At 42.2% G+C, this 27,347-nt stretch overlaps 1 protein-coding gene across 1 annotated transcript in view; it reads right to left on the bottom strand.

Moving 5' to 3' along the window:
- Positions 1-14,828: 14,828 nt before the first annotated feature.
- The window catches only part of LOC124256794 (E3 ubiquitin-protein ligase TRIM56-like), a 17,233-nt gene continuing 4,714 nt past the window's right edge, over positions 14,829-27,347 (bottom strand). The window contains exons 2-3 of the mRNA XM_046690749.1: positions 19,119-19,416; positions 14,829-16,720 (exon numbers count right to left, since the gene is read on the bottom strand). Of these exons, the coding sequence (XP_046546705.1) occupies positions 15,222-16,720; positions 19,119-19,401 (1,782 nt within the window). The 5' untranslated portion in view covers positions 19,402-19,416 and the 3' untranslated portion in view covers positions 14,829-15,221. The remainder of the gene's footprint in view (positions 16,721-19,118; positions 19,417-27,347) is intronic.

Here is a 27,347-nt window from a genome sequence, read left to right as displayed (position 1 = left end):
CACAAATAAAAGGCAGGATAGCTGTATGCCATTCTTTATTAGTCTATATCAACATGAGGAAGTCTGACATTCTTCCAAAATCTATATCATAGTGGTAAGAGGCTAGGTCTATCAAATCAGACATCTGGTTGGTACAAAGAGGTATTACGTTCTGACATATCCCATAAGTAGTAATAGATGGGTCATAACGGTACCACAACCGGATCCGTCTCGAATCCGAGATAATGTATGCACGAGAATGCATGAATATGTTAATGTAGGCAGGGCGTCACAGGTCAGGAAAGGTTAATGAAAGGTGGATGTTTGAATGCGTTCATGCTTTCTTACAGAAACCCCTTTATGAGACGAGAAAAACAAAAGCAAAGTATAATGAATAAAGCTATGTATAGCGTACTGCCCTGAATAGACAGACAGCACCTGTCAGCCCATTCTCTTCCCACAGAGGTTACTTGTCATATCTTCCTACGAACCTCTGTTCTAATACGGCCCTTTCATGGTGCGAGTGTTCAGGATTCGTAATTGGTTGCAATGAGATTTAGTTGTGCAAGCAGCGACGCGGTTTCAAAAGTGATCATTCGCAAGGCCTCGGTAATTTCCGTATGCTTCGGGAAAACTAGAACCTCTTCCCATTGCGCGATGCGCAAACATTTCTTCTAGACAGAACTCAGTCATGTAATGGCGAATCTATGGCGACTCCATCGCCTCTTCTTGACAACGGATAAGCCAGCCATTAAAAGTCTTGTGTGTCACATCAACACAAGTCCCCGGCACCAAATTTGCTTGCTTTAGTCAAGTTGGATCTAAGTCGATGTAAAACGTGTTCTTATTGTATAGAAAGAAAGGAGATAATTCGTTTTTGAAAGGCATTTAGAAGTTGGACGAACATGAATACATGACACTTTTATGGATAACAACTAGCAAGAATTAGCTCTGATACGTCGTGTAAAGAATAAAAAGAAGTTGTTATCCATAAAAGTGTCATGTAATAATTCGTGTTGCGATTTTTTGCCGCTAGGGGATTTTACGAGAACAGGGAAATATTGCCGTATTAGAACAGAGGTTCGTAGGAAGATATGACAAGTAACCTCTGTGGAAAGAGAATGCTGTCAGCCCGGTTTGAATTGAGCCCGCTTGACAACTCAATTGATCCGTCGTTTCAAATAGCCCGCGCTCAGCAGAATGTGCGACCTACTTTCTCTCACAGCAAAGCTTGAATAAAGGGTGTATGTTGAAAGTAGAGGTGCTTGTAACGCTAAAAACTGCCATCAAGGTATGTACTGTCGCTGTGCTGGGTGTTATCACTATATACAAGGATAGTGATAACACCCCGTTAGTGACAGTACATACCTTGATGGCAGTTTTTAGCGTTACAAACCCGTGGTTGAAAGTACATAATACCACAATAGTGACTGGTTGTTCTGAGAGATGGAATGTAGAAATGTATTACTTGTATATAGCTCAGTCGTCAGCTATTGCATCTATTATATACAGAACATAATGTATCCTGTACAAGTTTAAAACCATAAAGTAGGTCTGTTGGGAAAATAGATAAGAAATCTAGAGGCGAGGAAGTGTTATCGTGAAACACCATGCTCTGCTTTTCAAATAACCCGCGCTCACTGGACGGAGCGACCTACTCTCTCTCATAGCAAGGCTTGAATAGAGGATACATGGGTACTCAGGCATGACTGACTGGCGGACTGTTCTACTCTCTCTCATAGCAAGGCTTAAATAGAGGATACAGGGGTACTCAGGCATGACTGACTGGCGGACTGTTCTACTCTCTCTCATAGCAAGGCTTGAATAGAGGATATGCAGGGGTACTCAGGCATGACTGACTGGCGGACTGTTCTACTCTCTCTCATAGCAAGGCTTGAATAGAGGATACAGGGGTACTCAGGCATGACTGACTGGCGGACTGTTCTACTCTCTCTCATAGCAAGGCTTGAATAGAGGATATGCAGGGGTACTCAGGCATGACTGACTGGCGGACTGTTCAATCTCCCCTCACGGATAGATGGAAAATAATTTGTCATGTAATATATTATTAGACTGATATTCATTACATTGATATATACAACATATCATTAAGGTTTAAGAGATATAGAGAATCAGAATGGGGTGGGACGCGTTAGCGTGCGGCCTACTCTGTTGAATAAAGAGAACTTTCCATCGAAAAGTGGATACAGGGCGTGTGTGTGGTGAAAGTTCATGATATGTTGTCTAAAGCTGCTCTATTAACGTGAGACGTAACTTATCACAGTTCACGAATATGTTAATATGTTCTGGAGTCGGAAAGGAAAGAGACCAAAATACAACAGTTACACAAATAACAACGAGGTGAGGGGGTTTTGTTCAGGTTTAAATGTAATAAAAGCAATTAACATTAGAATTGAAAATGAGCCATTGTGCAGTGGGAGATTTAAATACAAACCCTGAGTGGGCGGATAGGGTAGCCTTGTGGTTAAAGCGTTCGCTCGTTACGCCGAAGACCCGGGTTCGATTCCCCGCATGGATACAATGTATGAAAGCTATTTCTTATGTTCCCGCCGTAATATTGCTGGAATATTGCTAAAAGGTCTTCGGCGTGAAGAGCGAACGCTTTAACCACTGGGCTACCCCACCTCCCCCATATGTGATGTATAAACATAGTATGTATGAAACAGAGAACTCGTGTCACATGACATGGTCACATGACCTATCCAAGATGTCTGACAGTCGAAATGCGTATAACGAACTTCGGTGTGTCCCTTTAGGTTACTTTATTTCGCACAGAAACCGCCAGTGTACTTGGCACTGGTTAACTGTCAATCCTTGTAAACTGAGCCCGCCACAGTCATATTCACCAGGCTGATTGGGTGCCCACTTACCATTGTACGACAAGTTGGTACCTGCCCAATTGAAAACCATGTCGCCCCTCCGCGTCAGTCCTACCCATGTTTCTGAAGGATAAAAAATTCTTGTTGTAAAGACACGTGAAGTGAGGGAGTTTAGCATAACGCCACGTTCAGCAATATTACAGCAATATTATGGAGGGATTGGGTGGGGGTGGGGGTGGGGGTGGAGGGGAGACACCAGAGTGAGTGAGTATTGTTTTACGCCGCTTTTAGCAATTCCGGCAATATCACGGTGGGAGACATCAGGCATGGGCTTCAAACGGGGACACCCAAAATGGGCTTCACACGGGGGATACCAGAAATAGGCTTCACACATTGTACTCGTGCACCAACAGACCCGATGTCACCATGACGAAGGCCAATAGACGTGATGGGGGACGATAATCCATTAACCATCCATGCCGTCCTGGGCCCCGTTCCTCAAAGCGATCGTAGTGCTACGATAGTCGTTAAAGGTCACATGCAACGTAAAACACAACTTTGCAGATTCTGATACCTTTCGGTATGGACTTACCGAAAAAAAGCGTCAAAAATGCAAATTCAACTAATAAAGTTGAAAAATAACGCGATGAAAAAAAACCGCGCGAAATCGGAGTTCAAACGTTTCACTAATTTTCCCCAGACTTTTCTGGGGAATACGGGTTTCAACAGCTGGCTGCGCTCATAGCACGTGCGCAGTGAAATAGGTTCGCGCAACTTGGAAGCGGGCTGTCTGGTGAATACTCGGTGAAGGCTTTGGTGTGAGCTAGTTTCATAATGTTTTGTTGATATCTCACAGGCGCGAGCTTTTTGTATGTTATGACAGTAAATAAACTGTTTATATAATTTCATTTGTCTATTTCACCACACGTTCTTCTTACCGAGTCACTTTCTCAGTTCGATACTTAAAAGCAATGTCATTATTTAGCGTTGACACAATTTCTAACTGTGATATAGATATGTCGCTGTCACAGACAAAACTTAATGTCTTGTTTTATTGACACCAGTGTGTCTGCCTTGCCTGTCTGCTAATGACAATATTCAATACACAACTGCGGTCACTGACCACATGCAATTTGAACTTAACACCAATCAGGCTATACACCATAAACAAAACGCATTGATTTATGGCCCGAGTTCGGTCTCTGTCACATTATGTAATTACACAGACAGGCAGGTGTGATACTTGAACACATGACATGTTATGATGTCTGTTGATTGCAAAATGTTATACACAAAAAAATGAGCATGTATTTACAAAACCCAACATCTCTATATATACACACACAATGACCCGTGAAGGCGGCATCTGCTAATGAACCAGCCGTTACACTTGAGTGCACACCCACCCGCTCTGACTGGGTTCGGTATCCCGGCTGCTTCGTTTCGAGGGAGGTAAACCCAAGTACAAAATATTGCACTTTTGATTTGCGATTATACGCTTATAATTTTGTTTATTTGTTTTTTCATAATCAGCAATGCATATTATATGTCATGAAGAAGTGATAATTGTGTTTTAATTATGTTTGATTTTTTTGGTTGCATGTGACCTTTAAGTCCATGTTAAAGTATGGGAGTTACGATCATCTTAGCGCTACGATCGCTTTGAGGAACGGGGCCCAGAACGGACTTCGACCACAACGTGCCTTTCTGATCTCACGATGTTTGCTTGTTGCTGTGGTTTAATAACCAGGCCCACGTTGTACGAACCGATCTTAGCGTTACGATGATTTTAAGGCTTTGTTGAGATTTGGAGTTACGGTCACTTTAGCGGTAAGAACAGTTTGTGGTACAGGGCCTAGATTTTCGAAGCTCTCTTAGCGCTAAGATAGCCGTAAGTGCCATACATTAACATTAACTTACGACTATCTTAGCGCTAAGAGAGCTTCGAAAATCTAGGCCCAGGTCCCTTGGTGCCGTTGTACAAACCGATCGTAGCGTTACGATGATTTTAAGACTTTGTTGGGATTCGGAGTTACGGTCACTTTAGCGCTAAGATCGTTTTGTGAAACAGGTCCCTTGGTGCCGTTGTACAAACCGATCGTAGCGTTCCGATGATTTTAAGACTTTGTTGAGATTTGGAGTTACGGTCACCTTAGCGCTAAGATCGGTTTGTGGAACGGGTCCCTTGGTGCCGTATAAGCTAACAGCTAGTCTCTGAAATGAACATATTTTAGAACACAGAACAAAGTTTAGAATTGCAATAAAATACAATAGAAAGGAGCCCAGAGACTTTCTCAATTTTCAGAAACTGTGGTAATCTAGATTTGCCACACTTCTAGACTTGCTTGGGCTACAATTAGGGGTGGGTATTGCAAGGAATTTCATATTGCGATAAATTGCGATGCGAAAGCATGTATTGCGATATGTATTGCAATATATTGCAAGAAGTTTTCCTTAACAAAAAATACGTATAATCGAGTTAATGCTTGATTTATAAAGTAAAAACACAACAAAATCACAATGCTTGATTAGGCGTTAATAAAAACTTTTAATCATGACAAAATAAAAATGTAAATAATGTTTGGCACAAATGAAACAAGGAAAGGAACAATTTAAAAAACCGGAAATATCCGAAGATTTCCGAGTATTACGGAGTTTTCCGAATGCATGTCAAAATACCGGTTTTCGATCAGCGTATCGCAATACGTATCGTTTTCATGTCTGAACCGGTAAATACCGGTAAACCGGTTATATTGCGCAGCCCTAGCTACAATGGGTATATTTGTTCCAGGGTCTGTATGACAGACAAGGTGCCGTTGTATGAAGCAACGTAGGGCTAAGGAGACCGTAACTAAAATAGACTTCGGGTAGTCTTAGTGCTAAGGCAGTCTTGTACAACGGCACCCTGTTCAATAAATCTCTCATGCAGTTAACTCTGAGTTGTCATCTTTTATCAGTTACCTCGAGTTTTGTCTGTGCACAGTTTCTTTTATGGCTAGTATACACTTAAAACGGCGTTACCTAAGGTGTCCCATCTCGATGATTTCGTTGTGGATATGAACTGCTGAATCGCTTCCAGTTTATCAGGATTGTTGAGCTCAATGAGTTCCGTGCCCTCCCTGTGGCATAGTACTCTGGCTTTGTCCCAAGTCACCCTCTTCTTGTGCATCTTCAAGCAGATGGGTACACTTGTAACCGTGTTGTAAATGTAACCCTTCGCTGCTTCACACTTTGGTTTCAGGTGTGTGGTCGTTTCTCCTGAGAACAAACATTGACTATTCATTGAAAATTCACACAAAACTATTTATTTTTGTCAGTATAAAAACCTATTAAATGTAGAAAAATGCTTAAATAATTATTGTAATATCTGCTTAAATATGAGATCTGTACTTTCAAAATTTTAATTTAGCGATAGAGCCTGGGAGATATGAAATTATAGCTTCTAATGAAAGATTTTGTTTATTTTATAATGTAAAATAATAATAAATGTTAATAAAGGTATTAATGTTGTTGAAAATGAGTGGCATATTTTGTATATATGTGAATGGTTTTCTGATGTTAGAGATAAAAATATTGTGAAATATTTTAGTCAACCTCCTACGATAAACAACTTTATAAATACTATGCAGTCTGCCAATGTTGATGTGATTAAGAATGTAGTTTATTTTTATATTATGTACAAATTAGAATTAAGAGCAGAAGAATTTTATGAATTCATGTGTACCATTCACGTTATGTGTGAAACCAGTTCTAACCCGGATCTATGAAATACAGATTATACAAAGCAACATTACACATTGAGTAAAGTCCAACTTACGACATGTCAGAAAGTGCAGTTTTCCATTGTCTACAGAAGTTCTCAGCCACAGTCCATCCTTGAAGGCCATGCAAGTTGATGAGTCTGTGGATACCTGTACGCTCGAACACATTGGGTCCACGTAACAGAGCAGGACACAACTCAAATACGTCTTGACGTCGGTCCTCCGCCAGAGAAGAGCTGAGTCCATGTCCTCCGCTGTGTTCCATTCCGATAAACGTACATCACATGCTTTAAAACACTCCGCCCAATTGGTCCCAAGAATGAGAAGGATAGCAACCCAAGACAGCATTATGTTGACAGTTTTGACTTCCGCTTTCAACCGTTTTGCACTTCTCGTTTCAACCAACTAATAATAATAATATTATAATAATAATGCACTTGTATAACACCTAATTTCCAACCGGTGGTTGTTCAGTGGTGCTTCATAAGGTTTACAATTGCAGTTATTGGTTGAAGAGAGAGGTCTTCAAGTCACGGCGGAATGACTAGCCAGAGTCAGCAGATTTGAGAGATGTTGGGAGGCTGTCCACCGAGTTGGAGCCACAACAGAAAAAGCCTGGCTAGCTAACTTTGTCCTCGCGAAGGGTACACAGAGCTGGAGTTGACCAGATGACCGGAGTCAGCGAGCAGGGAGATAGGGAGTGAGGAGGTCCTTATGATAGGCTGGAGCAGTGTCACAGAGGAGGGCAGAAAAGCAGATAGTCAGGATCTTGAAGGATATTCGGAGATTGATGGGTAACCAGACTGCTTCTCTTTGATTCCTAATTCAGACTGTATCAACAGAACTGTACGGATACTGTATGCATAATGAATCAAATATGCTTGAATCGATGATCGAAAACTGGTTGTATGTTCTGAAATTCGCGAAAACCTTCATTAATTTAGTTAGGTTGTCTAAATAATAGATGCAAACGTGAAAGATAAGATAAATATTCTGTGAGCACCAGTTAATGGTTCATGGTTATTTTTCATACTGGTAGTCACTTTTAAAGGTGTAAATCTAGACTCCCCTGAGCACAAAAAGTTAGGAAAGCGATCAGGCATAAAAGCAACATATTGTGTGCATGGAAACTGTGTGAGTGGTGAGTGCGTTTGAAAGTTATTTTTTTTTATGGTAAACACGTGAAGGGCAATTTCCAGAGACAGTAATTCCTTGTTTTAATTTCGCTGGTAAATAAATGACCGTCAGGTTATCAATTGAATTGGCATTGCGTGTGTTTGTGCCCACTGGTAGTGCAGATAATAATAACAATTTCACGAACACTTGGTGTCGTCTCTGATTTTCAGTTATCCTGTCATATGGTTTTCATCGTTCCTTTACTTTATACGCCCAGTAAAATCAGTTTCGACGGATAATCAATAAAAAGGTGTATTGATGACACAACGCCAAACATTGGAAAAATCGACTAAACATAGATGTTTCTTTTACCAGTTCAAGAAAGTTGGTTATCATGTGCCATGTTTGTCTGCCAGTCACGTTTTGGTTGTCAGTTGTTTAACGCCGCATTCAGCAAGTTTCCAAACCCCCGTAGGAGGTATGTAAATACTCGCGTCTGGACCAGTCAATATCGTGATTGAAATCATGAGCACTGACTTTCGCAGAAGGGATACGGTAACAAGCATCAACAAAGTGAGGGAGCCTGACCATCCGTTAAACGCCTCTAACGACAAGCATGGGTCACTGAAAACCAGTCTGGTGACCGGGTGATTTAGCGATTGTGGCGTACTAGTGAATTACAAAATTGCTGACGAGTGTGTGATTGAGATAAGTTTAACGCCACACTCAGCAATATTCCAGCTATATGGCGGCTGCTGCTGAGAATCCCCCGACGACGTACACCCCACCCCACCCCGTGGATGAAGGGTCCCAATGCTTCTACTTCGCAGTCATTAGGAGTTTAAAGATAATCTGTAAGATTTCAAAATTTGTGAGGTATAATGGCAAAGACGTTTTCTCTAAAGTTGTTTGATCAATATTTTAAGAGGTTTAATGGTAGCAATTTTGTGGAGGACATTTTCAAATTAGATGCATCACATATCAATACCAAATATGGTATCCGATGTAATTCCCCATTTTATCTTGTACCTGCTGTTTCCTGGTGAAAAATTACATTGCCTTTGCATGTGTTTGTGACAGCTTCTGCCGGCGGTGAAGGACTGACTGACTGACTGACTGACTGAGTTTGGTTTTACGCCGCTTTTAGCAATATTCCAGCAAAATCACGGCGGGGGACACCAGAAATGGGCTTCACACATTGTACCCATGTGGGGATTCGAACCCGGGTCTTCGGCGTGACGAGCCTACGCTTTAACTAATAGGCTACCCCACCGCCCTCCGGCGGTGAAGGAAATGCGCTACTACCATCATCCATAAACTCATACTCAAAATAGTACAATCAACACGTCTGAACAGATTTTTTCTGGGGGCGGTGGGGTAGCCTAATGGTTAAAGCGTTGGCTCGTCACGCCGATGACCCGGGTTCGAATCCCCACATGGGTACAATGTGTGAAGCCCATTTCTGGTGTCCCCCGCCGTGATGTTGCTGGAATATTGCTAAAAGCGGCGTAAAGCCAAACTCAGGCAGGCAGTCTGAACAGATTTTTCTCATGAATATTGAAATGATTTCGAACTTTAATCTATTATGAATTATTTACCTTTTCCGATGACTTTTAAAACAGATGGCATTTTCAATTATTCGTAAAAACTACATTTAGAATTTTATCAGGAGATCTTGAGAACAAAAATCAGTGAAATGGGAGATTTTGAAAAATTAATTTTCACTGTTTAACGATGCGATATTTCATTGGTTCCAAGAACTTTTTTGTTAAAGGCGTCCGTTCTCTTCCCCGCCGCGGAACTATATGCCCTGGTGGACCAAATCACCCCTGCCATTGTACACTCATTACGAAATAACAGGTCAGCTTAATAAATGTTCAACTATTTTTATTAAGAAACAAACAAATTTTGCCTTCGACTGGATGTACTTGAAAAATATATTTTTAGTCTGAGCCAAGTGTTTTACAAGTTAGTACAACGCGTGATGTCATGATTTATTTCAGTTCTTCTGGTGTCATTGGTCACAATTAGTCCAATCGACTGGAGCTTAAAATTGGATTAACATGAACAACCTTAAATGGTTTCATTACTATGTACCCGACCGACTGTAACGGAAGAAATCTCATTGAAGTGTGGTATTCTTCAAGGGTCAGTTTTGGGACCAGAGCTTTTTACTCACTACACAAAATCTGTGCAATAACTGAGCATAACAACCTTTAATTTCACAGCCTTCTGTTCCTGCTCGCTGATTAATATATATGCTATCAAGAATTTAATTATTCAAACAGGAGATGTGAAACCAAATCTGTTTTTCAAATCTCGAGTTGTGTCTTACTTTGCTTGAACAAAATGCTTGTTAATTTTGCAAATGTGCAAGGAAGCAGTGTTTGCCCTTAACCGTAAAGAGTGCAGGCTCTAAGAACCCAGGGCCTCGATTTTCGAAGCTCTCTTAGCACTAAGATAGTCGTAAGTGCCATACATTAGCATTAACTTACAACTATCCTAGCGCTAAGAGAGCTTCGAAAACCTAGGCCCAGAACCATAAAAATTTGTGGGTCCTGATCAGTATGTGTAGGTCTTATATTTTAGCTACAATATAAGTAATTCCCAGCAAACAAACAACGTGACACCTTACAAACTGCACACCACCATTTATCGTCTTCCATCGTAAATGAACTGAAAGCGATACCCTATCAGTATGGGGTTTGCAATGCATTCAAATAACGTGTTCGAGGTTAAAGATCACATCTCAGTGATCTAAATTGCTTCCTACAAAATAATAGTCATTTCACTTACAGACAACAGCTGCTGATCGACTTAAAAACTAGAAATTACAGGATGATATTTTCTGAAAAATAATGCTTCTAGTTACTGGGGATGAAAAAGCTGTCGGCCATAAGGACCTGCAGAAAACAAAAGCTGAGGATCCGAGTGGTTTTCAGGCTGATGTTAATTTCGAATGCTGAAGTAAAGGCATTCAAATACATTAACTGCATCAAAAATGATAATATTTTATTTCGGTGCTTATGAATCACAGCTTGGTAATTTTCAATTATCATATAAAAATCAACATCATAAAAGATTTCCTTCTAGCTGACATATACCCAAAAATATGTTTGGTGAATGGCTGCTTTTCCGAGCAAACACATTTGCATACAGGTCACCGTGACCTTTCAGCAATAAACCAAACAAATGGAGACTCCGCGACGGCGGTATATGTATATGCCTAGTTTGACCAATCATATCGTGATATCAATTGTATCTGTGTCAGATTGAGGGCCTCTGCGGTTGGTAGATCGAATGTCTAGGTTAAGGAGTGGATCCCCGACGGCGCCATACCAAAAGACGTTAAAATATGGTGGTTAAAATATTTTTAAATTTAAGTGTAAACTGTGTTTAGAAATTAGTTTAGAACACAAATGTTTTAATACATCAAATAGATTTGTTTTTAGTTAATTTTACATCGAGTTCTTTAACAGAGACTAATTTCTGGTTAACTTCAGCTTCAACTTGGGCTTCAACACGTAACACCAAAAACGTCAAAGCCAGGAGATAACCAGTCTCGATTTTTCGCTGAAACCGATGCCATTGGGCGGGAAAGACACAATAGAGGCGGGAACTATATGTGTTTATTCATACTGTTTGACATTGAATACACATTTCGTAGAACGAAATACACGCAACAAGTATAACATATATTTCACATATATATATTTCGAAAATAATTTAGAACATAGATTTAAGCATTACAGTGACCCGGCCATCATTCACTGTACCCACGCAGTCAGTAGGGAAGTATCTTTTGTATTTGTTTTTCAGTTTTGTCTTTTTGTGCACAAAACCTGAACATATATTCCTTGACTATTTCCAACATATACAAACAATTAAGCCTTGGCTGTATCATAGAACAGTGAGTGAGTTTAGTTTTACGCCGCTGTTAGCAATATTCCAGCCATGTCACGGTGGGTGACGCCAGAAATGGGATTTGAACACATTGTACCCTTGTGAGGCCTTCTGCGTGACGAACGGACGCTTTAACCATTTTTTATTTTTCAGAAATAGATTTATGGGAATTCAAAGTTATTCCTGGTTTCTCTTGTGTAGTGGACCCGTGAAGATCCGGGGTAGAATAGGTCTTCAGCAACCCATGCTTGCCACAAAAGGCGTCTATGCTTGTCGTAAGAGGCGACTAACGGGATCGGGTGGTCAGGCTCGCTGACTTGGTTGACACATGTCATCGGTTCCCAATTGCGCAGATCGATGCTCATGCTGTTGATCACTGGATTGTCTGGTCCAGACTCAATTATTTACAGACCGCCGCCATATTGGAATATTGCTGAATGCGGCGTAAAACTGAACTCACCCACTCGCAGGCACTCACTCACTCACACTTACGCTGTGAGTCAGCCACTCGCTCATTCTCGTCGTTGAGAAAAAGAGATTCGTGACGGTCCGGGTTAGAATGAGCCTTCAGTAACCCATGCTTGTCGTAAGAGGCGACTAACGGGATCGGGTGGTCAGACTCGCTGACTTGGTTGACACATGTCATCGGTTCCCAATTGCGAAGATCGATGCTCATCCTGTTGATCACTAGATTGTCTGGTCCAGACTCAATTATTTACAGACCGCCGCCATATAGCTGGAATGTTGCTGAGTGCGGCGTAAAACTAAACTCACTCACTCACTCTTGTGTAGTGCAAAATAATACCCAGTCTTGGACACCTCCAGGAACAGATTGCGGTTGTGTAAAGGGCAAAATAGCTGTGAGAAATATATGAATGAATCACTGAAAATCAGTGATTACACCAGGTGTTCGAAAATAGGGTAAACATACCCTGCCCTATCAGTAGCACCCGCCATTCACATAATTTGAAATAAAAATGGAATTATGTTTTGCCTGACGCCGGACAGCAGTACTGCCTGTAACTAAACCAGACAATCAAGTGATCGATGAACCGGAAAACCCAGTCAGGTGATATGGATCTACGACTGCCCGAATATTGCCACAATTCAGTAGATACAGTACCTAAGTCAAGTTGAAGAACATGCTCAATATTGCGGGTTACAGTTGCCAACAGTTCCCTATAGTTACCACAGTCATCTGACAACAGTTCTTATTCTCGAAACATTCGTATCCGTAAGAATTCTTAACTTTGATCGTAGCCAATGTGTTAAGAGTGGGCTTAATAAGTTCGTTGGGCTACGAACGTTTCGAGAATAGCTGGCCTGGTGTTCCTTAACTTCCGTTGTGTTGTACAGTTGGCTCAGAATATAACATTCTTTGTTCAAACACTTGCCACACAAGTTGTACTTGGGTACTCTCAAACGATTCTATGCATCATTAAGCTTCTAAATACTTTTATCCAGCCGGCTACATTTTATTCTTGATTAAATATGGCGAAGGTAGACATAACTAAAAACACGAGGGGCTAGCGAAAGAATGGTGAGATTTGTCTTCAAAGTTTAAAGAACTGTTGCTAGATTTGATAATGATCCAAAGCTTGTGTTGAAATCTTGGTCTGAATATGGAGATCCATGGACCTCATGATTCATCGTTTATTTCTGTACGCATTTGTAATCTCTGGCTAGGAATATTTGTGTAAAAGTAAAAATAAATTGGTTCAGTGAAAACTTGAAAAAGTAATGAATTTAATTTAATTTTGAAAAGCTGTAAACTTATGTTTTCAATTAATATAACAAAAATCAACAGAGGTGCCGTTTATGTGGCTCCCAAGTTCACACCAATTCCAGATTAATATATTGTCGAGCAACAGAAATTCATGTTTAATTAGTGGCTACAAGTGAAACAACAAAATTGTTATTCGATGGTGATATCAGCATGTCAGCGTGCTGTGTGCCCGCGAGTGTCTTCACTTCACATTTGCTAACGATTGTCATGTCATAGGGAAGTCTATATTGTCCTTTGCCGTGCAAACAATTTCACTTAGTGTAATGCTGTATAGTGATCATTACAATGAGCTATATCTGGTTATCTACACGTTAACAACGTCATGCACAGTTCTCCAACGCATGTCCGTGGGTATAAATGCAAATCGGAGTTGAATTGCAAAGTCAAAGTTGAATAACTTGAATTTAAACCCGATGACAGCAATAGTTACATAATCCAATAAACAAGAAGTGATTCAATAAATACATCTTTCCGATATGACTGTTCAGTAGTCCGAGACAGTCGATGTTACAATATTGTAATTGGGGCGCTCTTAGTATACCATTCCTTTATAAAACTTGGGGAGTGTGTTGGGGTTGGGGTGTGGGGTGTGGGGTGTGGGGTGTGGGGTGTGGGGGCAAGTGGGAGGCGCTTGAGATAAAGACAACTTCACACTTATTTCGGATTGATAGGAATCAAGGAGAATCAGCCAGAAAAGTATATATCCAAAACTCGGACCGCATTCAGGAGAGAATGTCAAAATAAACATTTTTTTCAAGCTTTGTAAGCATGCGACTCCCAAATGCTATCAGACGTTTCAGTGACAGGTGGCCACGTTTTTATGCGATTCGGCGGTGTTCTGATGACGTCAGGGCTCATTTGAAGAGCATTCGGGACGTTCTGAATGTATTCCAGTTGTATTCGAGGTACATTCGAGCTGTATTCCAACTTCAATCGAAATATTCCGATACAATTGAATAACATTCCACCTGAAGTCAAGCAGCAATCGAGATACATTCCGTCTCATTCCAGGCGCATTCGAGACATTCTAACGGGATTTGAAGTGGCTTGTCTCTTTTCTATTCTCCCTCGAATATGTTAAGAATATTTAGAATGCAGTAAGAATACTTAGAATGCAGTTCGAATGCAGTAAGAATACTTGGAATGCAGTTCGAATGCAGTAGGAATACTTAGAATGCAGTTCGAATGCAGTAGGAATACTTAGAATGCAGTAAGAATACTTAGAATGCAGTTAGAATGCAGTAGGATACTTAGTATGCAGTTAGAATGCAGTAGGAATACTTAGAATGCAGTTAGAATGCAGTAGGAATACTTAGAATGCAGTAGGAATACTTAGAATGCAGTTAGAATGCAGTAGGAATACTTAGAATGCAGTAGGAATACTTAGAATGCACTTAGAATGCAGTAGGAATACTTAGAATGCAGTTCGAATGCACTCAAATGCCACTTCGAATGTACCTCGAAAGTTTTGAACATGTTCAAACTATTCGGGCATGTTACAAGAATTGACCCGAATAGTTGGAATGCATTCGGAATGCAGTATGAAGTTTTAGACTTCAGTTCCAATTTCCAGGAATCTCCAGAATTTTTCATTCCGACAGCATTCCGGTTCATTCCGACTCAAGTGTGACGGGGGTATAAGGGCGTAACACGTGTGTGTTACACAACGCGAGCATAGAACTGCAGCTGTAGCACGGAAATTTTAATGAGAGCTTGCAGACATCGTTGAGCTATGATTTCTTTGGGCAGAGACCATTGGCACCATTGGGCAAGTAGCTTGGCACTTGCCGGGCCTTACCATTACCCTTACTCCGTTGACGCCATAGTCCAAACGCATCAGTTTGCAAGTGGTTTGAAGATTTGGATTTGGCGGGATTTCTTTAGCATGTACCACTGACCGAACTGATCAATGTCCATAGCCGATGGAAGCACCAAATCATCGTCCTTATTGAGGACAACCCCAAGATACTGTCCCGTCTGGCTCAGTCTATGGACCTCTCTGATACTCGACAGAACCACGTAGATCCTGCCCTGCTTGTCACAAGCTACCCCCGACGGTGGTGTTCCCGCCGGCGTCTTCCACTGCCACAACGTCTGCCCCGTTGGGGTGACGCAGGAGATCACCTCCGCGTAGCTGTCTGACACGATGATGCTCCCCGTCGGCGTCGTCGCCATGTACCAGCTCATGGAGTAGAAAGAACTGTCCACCTTGGTCTTGAATTCCTTCAGGATGGACCCAGTGGTTGTGACAACACTGATTTTATTTTTGTTGGATATTGCGAGAGTGTTTGGGTTGAGGGCAGCGATCCCGAGGTTGTTGATGGTTGTGTTGATTGTCGCGACCTGCTTCAGTTCTGGGTGAACAGTTACTACGATCACCTGGTACGGATCGCTGCAGCTGACGCCGACTTTTGTTGAATCCAGTGTACACAACCGTGTGGGGTTCCCGTCTAATTTGATCGATTTCTGAGTCTTACTTCCTTGCTGAACGTATATAGCTACAACCCTTTTATTGTTGTAGTCACTAACTACAACAATTTGAATCTTCGATTCCCGAAGAACTACAACATCCTGGTATTCTGGCTCCTTGTCACAGTCGTCCTTCGTCGGTGTCAAAATGGCGACCAATGGCGGACGTGCCGGTTCCCCGGATGTAGATGTTTGGGGTAGGATAATCTGGGCTGGCACTTTTTGAGGTGGCTGAGGTGCTTTAAACGTTTTAACCGATTTCACTTCTTTGACGGCTTTAGCCTCACCGGACTTTGACTTTTCTGGAACAACACCGGTAATTTCTTTGTCCGTATTTGAAACAGACTTGTCAGATTCAGCCTTCAGTTGCCGTATATCACAAAATACTAACGAATCAAATCTGGTTATATCTTCCTGTTTCAGATTGAGTTCCACATTAGGAAGACTGACACTGGTGGCATTATCCACTGCTTTCTTAAACTGGGCTTGCGTTTCGTGGAACTTCTCCACCTCACCTTCAGAAGTGTCCTTGACCGCCATAGAGGTCAGCTTCTCGCCGACCTCTATTTGGGAGTTTATCTGATCAATCAACTTCTGTTTGCTAAGCCAGCTGCGCGACACAATGTCTTTTCTTTGAACACAGAGCTGATTGAGGCGTTGTTTTAGTGCTTCTTCCTTCCTCTGAATCTTCATCTTGATGGTGGAGAAGACGTCCGAGATTTGCTGCGAGATCTCATCCTGGTCCACACTGATCTTTGACAGGGCTAGCTTGTCGATCTCGATCTTGTCCAGAAGGGTGTTTTCGCTGGACCGTAGGTCGTCCAACAATTGGTTCAGCTTTTTGGCATCCTTCACCACGCTCCTCTCTGTAACACATCACAAGAACCATTTTACAAGTTACAATTATCTTGACATGTGTCTTTATGCATTTGATTTATGTTTTTTGTTTTACGCCGCACTCAGCATTATTCCAGCTATATGACGGCGGTCTGTAAATATTCGAGTCTTGACCAGACAATCCAGTGACCAACAGCATGAGCATCGATCTACGCAATTGGGAACCGATGACATGCGTCAACAGCGGCCGACTGTAAAGAATCGAATCTGGACCAGACAATCCTGTGATCAAAGAAATTGGGATACGATGACATGTGTCAATAAGTCAGAGAGCCTGACCTCCCGATCCCGTTAGTCGCCTCCTTTGACAAGCATTATTTACAGAAGACGAATTCTAACCCGGACCTTCACCGGTATTTTAACTCAGAGACAATGACAGTTATACTGCACACTGATGGTCTTAACTCATGTTCGTGAGCGGCCTCATACCACAAGCATAGTTTGCTGAAGACCAATTCGCACCCGAATCTTCACGGGTCGTCTTCATACAAACTGCTGGGAGCATTTTTGAATTAAAGTATTTGTCAAACTAGCTATTTTAAAATATTGAAGTTACTACTACTCTTCATGTGGTAGTGTTCACTAGACCACATCATAGTCAGTACAGACAAAGGTGGATCATGATTACACTCAGCGCAAATTGGCCGAAGCTTTACAAATACGCCGTTGTAACCCCTCTATTAACAGGGATCATGGCTATTCGATCCCATCAGCCTACGACTGTCTCCGTGGTGTAGTGGTTAGAGCGTCCGCCCGGAGAGCGGAAGGTCGTGGGTTCGATCCCCGACCGCGTCATACCAAAAGACGATAAAATATGGTACTTGTTGGTCCCTGCCTGGCGCTCGGCATTAATGGGTACAACAAGGACTGGTTGGCTCGGAGTCAGTATAATGTGTCTGAGTGTGGTATTCATGCTTCACTGCGGCATGGTATCTCAGTGGGCTAGCACTATAAAACCTGCTAGTACAAGCAGCCGCACATACACATACACGCGCATGCACGTCGTCATATGAGCGAAATATTCTCAAGCACGACGTTAAACCCAATTAAACCCGTTAAACCCTGTAGAGGTTTCCCTCTAATTAATCCCTCACCTCCTTGGCTTCTGCCTAATTAACTCACCTTCACTAATTGTCATGGTAATCCTCTCATCCTCATTTTATGTTATTTTAGCTCTTCATCATGTTATCACAACTCATCATGTAACTTTCTCTGATGCTTTGTTATCAACCTTTGTTATTGTTATCTCATGATCATATGTACATGTATCTTGTTTATAGATACCGCCTCCGTGGTGTAGTGGTTAGAGCGTCCGCCCGGAGAGCGGAAGGTCGTGGGTTCGATCCCCGACCGCGTCATACCAAAAGACGTTAAAATATGGTACTTGTTGGTCCCTGCCTGGCGCTCGGCATTAATGGGTACAACAAGGACTGGTTGGCTCGGAGTCAGTATAATGTGTCTGAGTGTGGTATTCATGCTTCACTGCGGCATGGTATCTCAGTGGGCTAGCACTATAAAACCTGCTAGTACAAGCAGCCGCACATACACATACACGCGCATGCACGTCGTCATATGAGCGAAATATTCTCAAGCACGACGTTAAACCCAATTAAACCCGTTAAACCCTGTAGAGGTTTCCCTCTAATTAATCCCTCACCTCCTTGGCTTCTGCCTAATTAACTCACCTTCACTAATTGTCATGGTAATCCTCTCATCTCATTTATGTTATTTTAGCTCTTCATCATGTTATCACAACTCATCATGTAACTTTCTCTGATGCTTTGTTATCCAACCTTTGTTATTGTTATCTCATGATCATATGTACATGTATCTTGTTTATAGATACCGCCTCCGTGGTGTAGTGGTTAGAGCGTCCGCCCGGAGAGCGGAAGGTCGTGGGTTCGATCCCCGACCGCGTCATACAAAAAGACGTTAAAATATGGTACTTGTTGGTCCCTGCCTGGCGCTCGGCATTAATGGGTACAACAAGGACTGGTCGGCTCGGAGTCAGTATAATGTGTCTGAGTGGGGTATTCATGCTTCACTGCGGCATGGTATCTCAGTGGGCTAGCACTATAAAACCAGCTTAAGTCTGGGCTAGTACAAGCAGCTGCACATACACATACACACGCATGCACATCGTCAAATATTCTCAAGCACGACGTAAAACCCAATTTCACCTCACCTCACCTCTTGTATATAGACTGGTGTACCCCATCATTCCCTCATATGCTCGAAAACGGTATAAGAAACTATACCGAAATGTCCTTATTGTGAATATAGAGAAGTTGAACATCCATACAGTTTTGTCATCTCTATACCACCAACTTCTAGAATGCCACTCAAACAAATCCTATTACTACACACCTTGCTCAATTTGAAATATCTCCTCGAGCATGCCAACCAGCTTGAAATCTGTCTTGAACTGGGACGCCCATTTGTCGGGAGGGGCAGCAGGGTCGGGCATGAGGGTGTGGGTGTTGCACATGGGGCATCCGAACCCCTTGTCATCTCGCTTTGCCAGAATGTGGTTCTCCAAGCAGTGTTCACAGAAAGAGTGCATGCACGGCAACGTCTTTGGGCGCGTATACAGTTCGAAGCAAATGCTGCACGTCAGATGCTTGTCTCGGATCCTGTGGGCTGTTGCCATAGCGCTGTTTCCCGTCTGAAAGGGAAGTGACATTGTGTGGATTATAACGTTAACCCTTGAATGGACTCGTGCTTAGATCGGTGCCTGTCTAGTCGGAAACAAGTCTATGGACAAATTGGAATATATAACAGAAATTATAGTGTACTACTTTGGTTAATTCCGTAATTCCGAGTATTGTGTTAAGAGATCAGGGACCACAGTCGGATCGAATCTAGTACTCATAGCAATGAACTGTGGATCCGGGAATAGATAAGGGGGCGGAACTGTGCATAATGACCTTTGTGGCGCCTAAGGTCACTGTGCCGTGATAAGTTCCCAGTGTTTATTTTGTTTATTTGCTTGTGAAACATACTTCGTCCTTATTAACACATCACAAGAACCATTTTACAAGTTATAATTATCTTGACATGTGTCTTTATGCATTTGATTGATTGTTTTTTGTACAACGCCGCACTCAGCAATCAGCAATATTACAGCTATACTGATGTGGTCTGTAAATAATCGAGTCTGGACCAGACAATCCAGTGATCAACATCATGAGCATCGATCTGTGAAACTCAGATACGATGACATGTGTCAACCAAGTCAGCGAGTCTGACCACCCGATCCTGTTAGTCGCCTCTTACGACAAGCATGGGTTGGTGAACATTAATTCTAACCCGGATGTTCACTGGGTTCAGAGAATTAAAACATATGGCCTAAACACTGTTACTAAAACCCAAAATGAGTGAGTGAGTGAGTGAGTGAGTGATGCCACCGTTGGCAATATTTCGGCTTATCACGGCAAGCTAACGGTTTAACGGACACGGAAATAGTTCTCAGTGACCACCTTAAAGATCTGGGAGTATTTCTGGACTCACACCTCTCCATGGAGAAACAGGTTACCCACATCAGTAGAACCTGTTATTATCATCTCCGATCCATCAGCAACATTCGACACTTAATAACCGCAGAAGCTGCAAAGGTACTTGCCCATGGTCTAATAACATCAAGACTAGATTACTGCAACAGTTTGCTTCAGGGCATCAGTGGTAAACTGCTATCTAAGCTACAGGTGCTGCAAAATTCTGCAGCACGGGTCATCACAAGAACACCAAGACATGTGCACATGACACCAGTGCTCAGAGACCTCCACTGGTTGCCAGTAAAAGCTAGAATAGAGTTCAAGCTTCTCTGTATCACATATCGATGCCTCCATAACACCAGCCCTGACTATCTATCTGAACTCTTGACTCCACACACTCCAGCAAGTAAACTCCGATCAAGTGACCAAAATCTCCTCCAAGTTCCTAAATATCGACTCAAGACATTTGGCTCCAGATCCTTCTCCAGCACTGCCCCTATCCTCTGGAACTCACTTCCATCAGAGTTGAAACTGTGTCCAACCTTTGAGAAATTCAAATTAAGACTAAAGACCCATATGTTCTCCAAGTATCACAGTGACATTTAACTCCACTCAACACTCCCTGACTTTTATCTTTATACATTCCCATTGTAGCGCCTTGAGCAGGCATATCTCTCTGGATTGCGCGCATTATAAATGCACATTTATTATTATTATTATTAACGACATTTCGCGACTACTGACCGAAAAAAACTATTAAATGATTACAAATTCAGATTAGTTTCACTTCAAATCAGTCATGGCAGACAAGACGTGTCGATAATCTCCTGAAATGTTCTTGTCACAAGAAAAAGAAGTGCTTCTAAATTTACAATGGACGTCTCATTTATAAGTATGTTCAATTATTGAATTCGTGATCTGACCCCTTCCCTCGTCACCCTCCGAGCGCAATAGACAACCTACAGTGTCTATGCATCTGGGTAAGACGACCTATTCACCCAACAGTGTAAATATACCCTTAACAAAAGAACGCTTTGTCTGGTATGGGGCAACTAAGGGACCTTATACTCAGCATGACGTTCATTAAATGGTTATATAACATAATTCTGCTACTTACTGAAAAGATATGAACTAAAATGAACATTTCACACGCCCATCCTCTACCGCGTTCAGAAACATGATATACTGTGGACACACAAATTGTGAACCTACCCATTCGGATCGTGGAAAGTCCCGAGGGAAACAAGCGAAAGATATGCATCTGAGACAAAATGGTGGGTTTGATCCGAGATGTTTTGTTAGCGACGGGGAATGTTGTTTGGGGCTATTTTGATAGGTTATATGTCACAAGGAAAGAGCGAGTGGATGAATATGATTTTACGCCGCATTCAGCAATTTCACGGCGAGGTAAACCAAACATGGGCATCACACATTGTACCCATGTATGTAATAGAACGTATGTTCGGCGTGACGAGCGAACGCTTTAACCACTTGGTTACCCCCGTCCCGGGAAATAGAAAACGGCTTGTCAACTCAGAGTGAGTGAGTGAGTTTAGTTTTACGCTGCTTTTAGCAATATTCCTGCAATAGCACGGCGGGGGACACCAGAAATGGGCTTCACACGTTGTACCCATGTGGGGAATCGAACCCGGGTCTTCGGCGTGACGAGCGAACGTCTTAACCACTAGGCTACTCCACCTTCCCTAATCAGCTCAGAGAACTGCAACGGGTCAAGATCGGCATTGGCAGAGATTAAAACTTTTGCGATTTCTGTAAAGAAAACATTGATCCAGTGCTGAATTAGTCGTTCATACGGGATTAAACATGCAAGAAGAGCACAACCTATGAACTTTAGATGCTGCGCATCGAAACACCTTTGACACCCATGGGTGATTTCATCTCTGTGTGCTGTTATCATCTGATCTATGGTTTAAATCGGTTTACTTTTCATTTATAATACAGTGCTGATATTAAAATTCTCTCTTTTGTATCTATACTTGATAAATACTAAACTGCTCTCTTTATAGATTTCGATCTCCCGTAACTGATCTGTTTACTGCTTGCTAAGGGACCGTTATAATTTATATATATATATATATATATATATATATGTGTGTGTGTGTGTGTGTGTGTGTGTGTGTGTGATGATGATGGTGATTTTAAAAGGGGGTGGGTGGGTTGTTACCCATTTTGTCCTGGGGAGGTAGGGAGGAGTCATCAAAGTTGTACACATGTACTAGGGGAGGGGCTCACTAATTTTGTACATGAGATGCAAGGGGATCACTTTATTTTACATACATTTTGAGGAGGAGGGGCGGGTGTCATTCACATTGTACATTCTATTCCATAACAATCATCGTAACACCCCCCTTCCCCCATGGAATCATGGTATACCAACTGGTAATGACTGGAATCATGGTAAATCACAAGTATTGCGTGGAATCATGGCATATCATAGGTATTGTCTGGAAGCATGATATATCATAGGTATTGTCTGGAAGCATGGTATATCACAGGTATTGCTTGGAATCATGGTACATGTATATCATTAGTATTGTCCGGAATCATGGTATACCACTGGTATTGTCTGGAAGCATGGTAAATCACCGGTATTGTCGCGAATCATGGTATATCACTGGTATTGTCTGGAATGATAGATATTATATCACTGGTATTCTGTGATGCAGTTGCAACAATCGAACTGGTATTGGTAACGAAGTAGTACAAGTGTTGTCGTAAGAGGCGACTAACGGGATCGGATGGTCAGGCTCGCTAACTTAGTTGACACGTCATCGTATCCCATGCGAAGATCGATGCTCATGCGGTTGATCACTGGATTGTCTGGTCCAGACTCGATTATTTACAGATTGCTGCTATATAGCTGGAATATTGCTGAGTGCACCGTAAAACTAAAACTCACTCACTCACTCATTCGTGTATAGTTCCTTCTTCAATCCGGACAGCAATGATCCCAGTAAAACCGCAAGGATTAACAGCTTTCTGGATTAACGAATCACGGATTTCAATGTGTCTTTGTATACGGTTATGTGTATTTATTTATACGTGACAAAATAGGTGGACACTTAGTGCTATTATTAGAATCACCTCTATTCTGTAACGTTCATATTAAGATGAAAGTGTATTGAAAATATCGGTCAATCGTACATGACCTATTAACGATCTTAAGTCCTCTAAAACTAGTCCGACTTGGCGTTTGAATCATTGCCTCTGAATACCATACCGACAATTGCTCAGCAAGCTAAAGTCAGCGTTAGACACCTGTGGTTTTCAGTGAGTGAGTATGGTTTTGCGCTGATTTTGGCAATATTCCTGAAACACCGGGAGTACCAGAAATGGGCTTCACACATTGTACCCATGTGGGGGATCGAACGGTCCTCGGCGTGACGAGCGAACGCTTCAACCACTCGACTACATCACTGCCAATTCGGTATGTAAGACCTCCGTAACACTGTAACTCTCTACGTGTTTTAAAGACGGTCGCCATAAAGCTGGAATATTGCTGAGTTGCCAACCCCTTCTATTGCAATAAATACCCCGACCAAAGAAAAAACAAACAAAAAGATAAAAGTACAAAACAGAAAAGAACTCTGCCTAACAAACAAGCCAACCTAACCAAAACTAAACAAACGTTTCAAGTAACGTGTAAATATTGGGAAATACCTTCTACCGCAACACATATTGATGTCACCATGACCAACGCCATAATAAAATCGTGATGAGATCAACAAAAAACCCACAACGGATCTGTACACTTCGTGACGAGTGACAGTCACAGGTGAATCGAAGCAAGAGTACGTACGTGATTTCACAGGGGTCAAAACGAGGCTAAGTGTGTTGACTCAGTTCCAACTCGTCCCCCTAAGTACTGTCTGTCTATCTATGACATCTACACCTTCTACGCTGTATAAATCGTGACCATGGTGGCTCTCACCGCTTTATAAAGGACATATCAAATTTCAGAGTTGAGTTGAGCATCATTCTCTTCATCTGTCAAGCGGCGCAGTATGCATATGACGCGACGCAGTATTTATCGTGTCTACAGAACCGTTCAGCTCATTTTGGATGTATTAAAACTAAAGTGGGACATAAATGTTGTTTAGACTTTGTTTTTATGCTCAGTTTAATTTAAAGGGACTGAACCATCTTGCATTAAATTGAAATTTTGAATCATACTTCAGCTTTTTTTTCAGGACACATTCGCTCTCTCTCTCTCCTCTCTCCCCCTCTTCTCCCCTTCCTGTCTCTCTCTCTCCTCCGTTCTCTCTCCTCTTTCCTCTCTCCCCCCTCTCCTCTCTCTCCCTCTGTCTATCTTTTCTCAGTCACTCAACCCCCCGTCCTCCCTCTTCTCCAGATACCTATGTCACATACACGTTTCTAATGTTGACATTATCCCAGATGCCTTGATGTAGGCCTGGCCCAGTTTTTGTGTGAGAACGATGTACTCTTCACTAGGGAAACTTATTACCTTGTAGTCCTGTCACTTTGTAACACCTCTACACGATATTTAAAATACAATCTCGGTTGATATATTCACGACAATCCATCATGTTTCCCTACTCCCACTTAAATACTAATCCGTATTATATGTCCACATGAATTATGCATTACAATAATACATATGTGTTGTGGCTTTGTCGGGGTACCTATCTCGACATTCATCACGGGTATCAATTTAACGCGCCGACGGGGCGTGACGATTGCCACAATGGCGACCTTTGACATCAATCGGATTTCAGGCGTACGTTTCTATTCTTGGGTATGACTTCATTGAAAGGTTCTCACGATATTGTAAAATTTATGTTTGGGGGTACGCAAGGTCACCTACTCTGCCCCTCCCCATTATGAGGTAAATCGCATATGTTTGAGAAAAAAGTGAGAGAAACGAATCGAGAATTATTAGCAAAGAAAAATACTGAGTGATATTTAGTTGCCTTGGTAACACTTAGAGTAAATAATATTCGATAATAGTGTTGCTGAAGAAAATTATTTAGAATTTAATAATTCAATGATACTCAGATTAATTATGCATGTATTTTACGTGACATCGGTCAGCTAAATGCCTCACAGACGTGATCACACCCATTTCATTAAAGTAATCACACACTGTATTACTACACCCATTTCATTAAAGTAATCACACACTGTATTGCTTATTGTTGAAAAACATTAATTGGAATTCACAATTTGAAAACAGATCCGCGTTCGCAGTACGTTTTGACTATCTAGCGTTTGGTAGTTTTGTTTAGATTTAAATGTTTACAGCCAAAGTAATATACCTGGAATATAGTGAGTGAGTTTAGATTTCAGCTTTAGCAATATTCCAGCAATATCACGACGGGGGACACCAGAAAGGGGCTAAACGAATTGTACCCATGGGTGTAATCGAGCCCGGGCCACCGTCCACCCTGGACTGACTGACTGAGTTTGGTTTTACGCCGCTTTTAGCAATATTCCAGCAATATCACGGCGGGGGACACCAGAAATGGGCTTCACTCATTGTACCCATGTGGGGATTCGAACCCGGGTCTTCGGCGTGACGAGCCAACGCTTTAACCACTAGACTACCCCACCGCCCCCGTCCACCCTGGAACATAGCTAGTATGACTATTATTACTCGCCCTTGTGTCACGCATGAACTGAAGACCTGTCCTATATAAGACTATGAGTGTGCTTTCAGTATGTGTGCGGATGCATGTTGGTATGGAGAGGGGGTGGTATGGAGAGGTGTATGTCTGGTTGTAAGTGGTTGGATCGGCGCGTTTGGGTGTGCGCGTGGATTGCATGGCGTGGGCACAAGTGCATTTGAGATAGATGCTTGATTGGCATTTTAGAAGATGCTATTTGATGAATATAGAGATTTTTCTGGGTTACACCTTTTTATTCTTGAGTACAACGTTTCAGGGCTTGTTCTGGACCCACCATCAGGTAAAAACATAGACATTTTTCTGGGTTACATCTTCAATCTTTTCTTGAGTACAACGTTAAACTTTCAGGGCTTGTTCTGGCCCAATCATCAGGTAATACAGGGCCAAAACAAGCCCTCGTAGTACTCAAGGATAAAAAGAAGATGTTACCCAGAAAAATCTCTATGTTCAGCATTTGAGGTAGGTCGCGGTTTGGTTATTGAACATACACGTCTGTCACTGGGTTAGACAACAGGATTCATTTTGAACCGAAGGTATATCTAGACCTGCTTCATGTACGAGGCTTTAGCAGTACAGACAGTGCTGGGCGGAGGGGACAGTAATGTGGAGTGTGAGACAGACTTCTGGGCTGTATATAATGTGCTCATAATTTCGCCAGGGGTTCATTCAGGTGTACCCATGTACTGGAGACACACATGTTTATGCCGTTCCACTCGACAGGCGTCAATGGCTGTGTGTCATATTGGCAAGCCAGGTGGGTCACCTCATTTCCGAGGGTTTAGGAATTCCGGGTATGCGTCAGTGATTAGAAGACAATACCCGGGTTCAGTGCAGTTTCCGGTTGACTGTATCAATAATCAACAGCTAGTTAGAACTGGTGTGCGCGTGTCCATGTCTGTGTGCGTGCGTGTGTCTCAGTATGTTTGTGTCCGTCAGTGTCCGTATGTCTGTGTGTCTGCATGTGCGTGTCCGTGTGTCTGCATGTGCCTGTGTGTGTCTGTGTTTGAGCATGGCTGCAGTTCAAAGTACTTCAAACATTAAAATGCTGCATCTGTCTGCCCAAGACACACATTTTTATACTAAATACGACTGTGGGTATGTGTAGTCTGTTAATCCTCCAGAATCACCAAATTACTTGTAATCCAAATAGATCTGAACATACCCCCACCAAACGCCTACGGAATGCAGCTACATATCAAGCTGTCTCGCGGTGATTTAACTGAAATACTTACAAAACCTACTCACTCAAGCACCAGATCATACAGGCACTAGACCCATGAAGGTCCGGGTTAGAATACTGATCTTCAGTAACCCATGCTTGTGGTACGAGGCGACTAACGGGATCGGGTGGTCAGGCTCGCTGACTTGGTTGACACATGTCATCGGTTCCCAATTTCGCAGATCGATGCTCATGCTGTTGATCACTGGAGTATCTT

The sequence above is a fragment of the Haliotis rubra genome, unplaced genomic scaffold (assembly GCF_003918875.1).
Source record: "Haliotis rubra isolate DU_JTF1 unplaced genomic scaffold, ASM391887v1 Scf64, whole genome shotgun sequence".
Classification (NCBI taxonomy): domain Eukaryota; kingdom Metazoa; phylum Mollusca; class Gastropoda; order Lepetellida; family Haliotidae; genus Haliotis; species Haliotis rubra.
The sequence above is the reverse complement of the archived record's forward strand: the minus strand, read 5'-3'. Positions and strand labels throughout refer to the sequence as shown.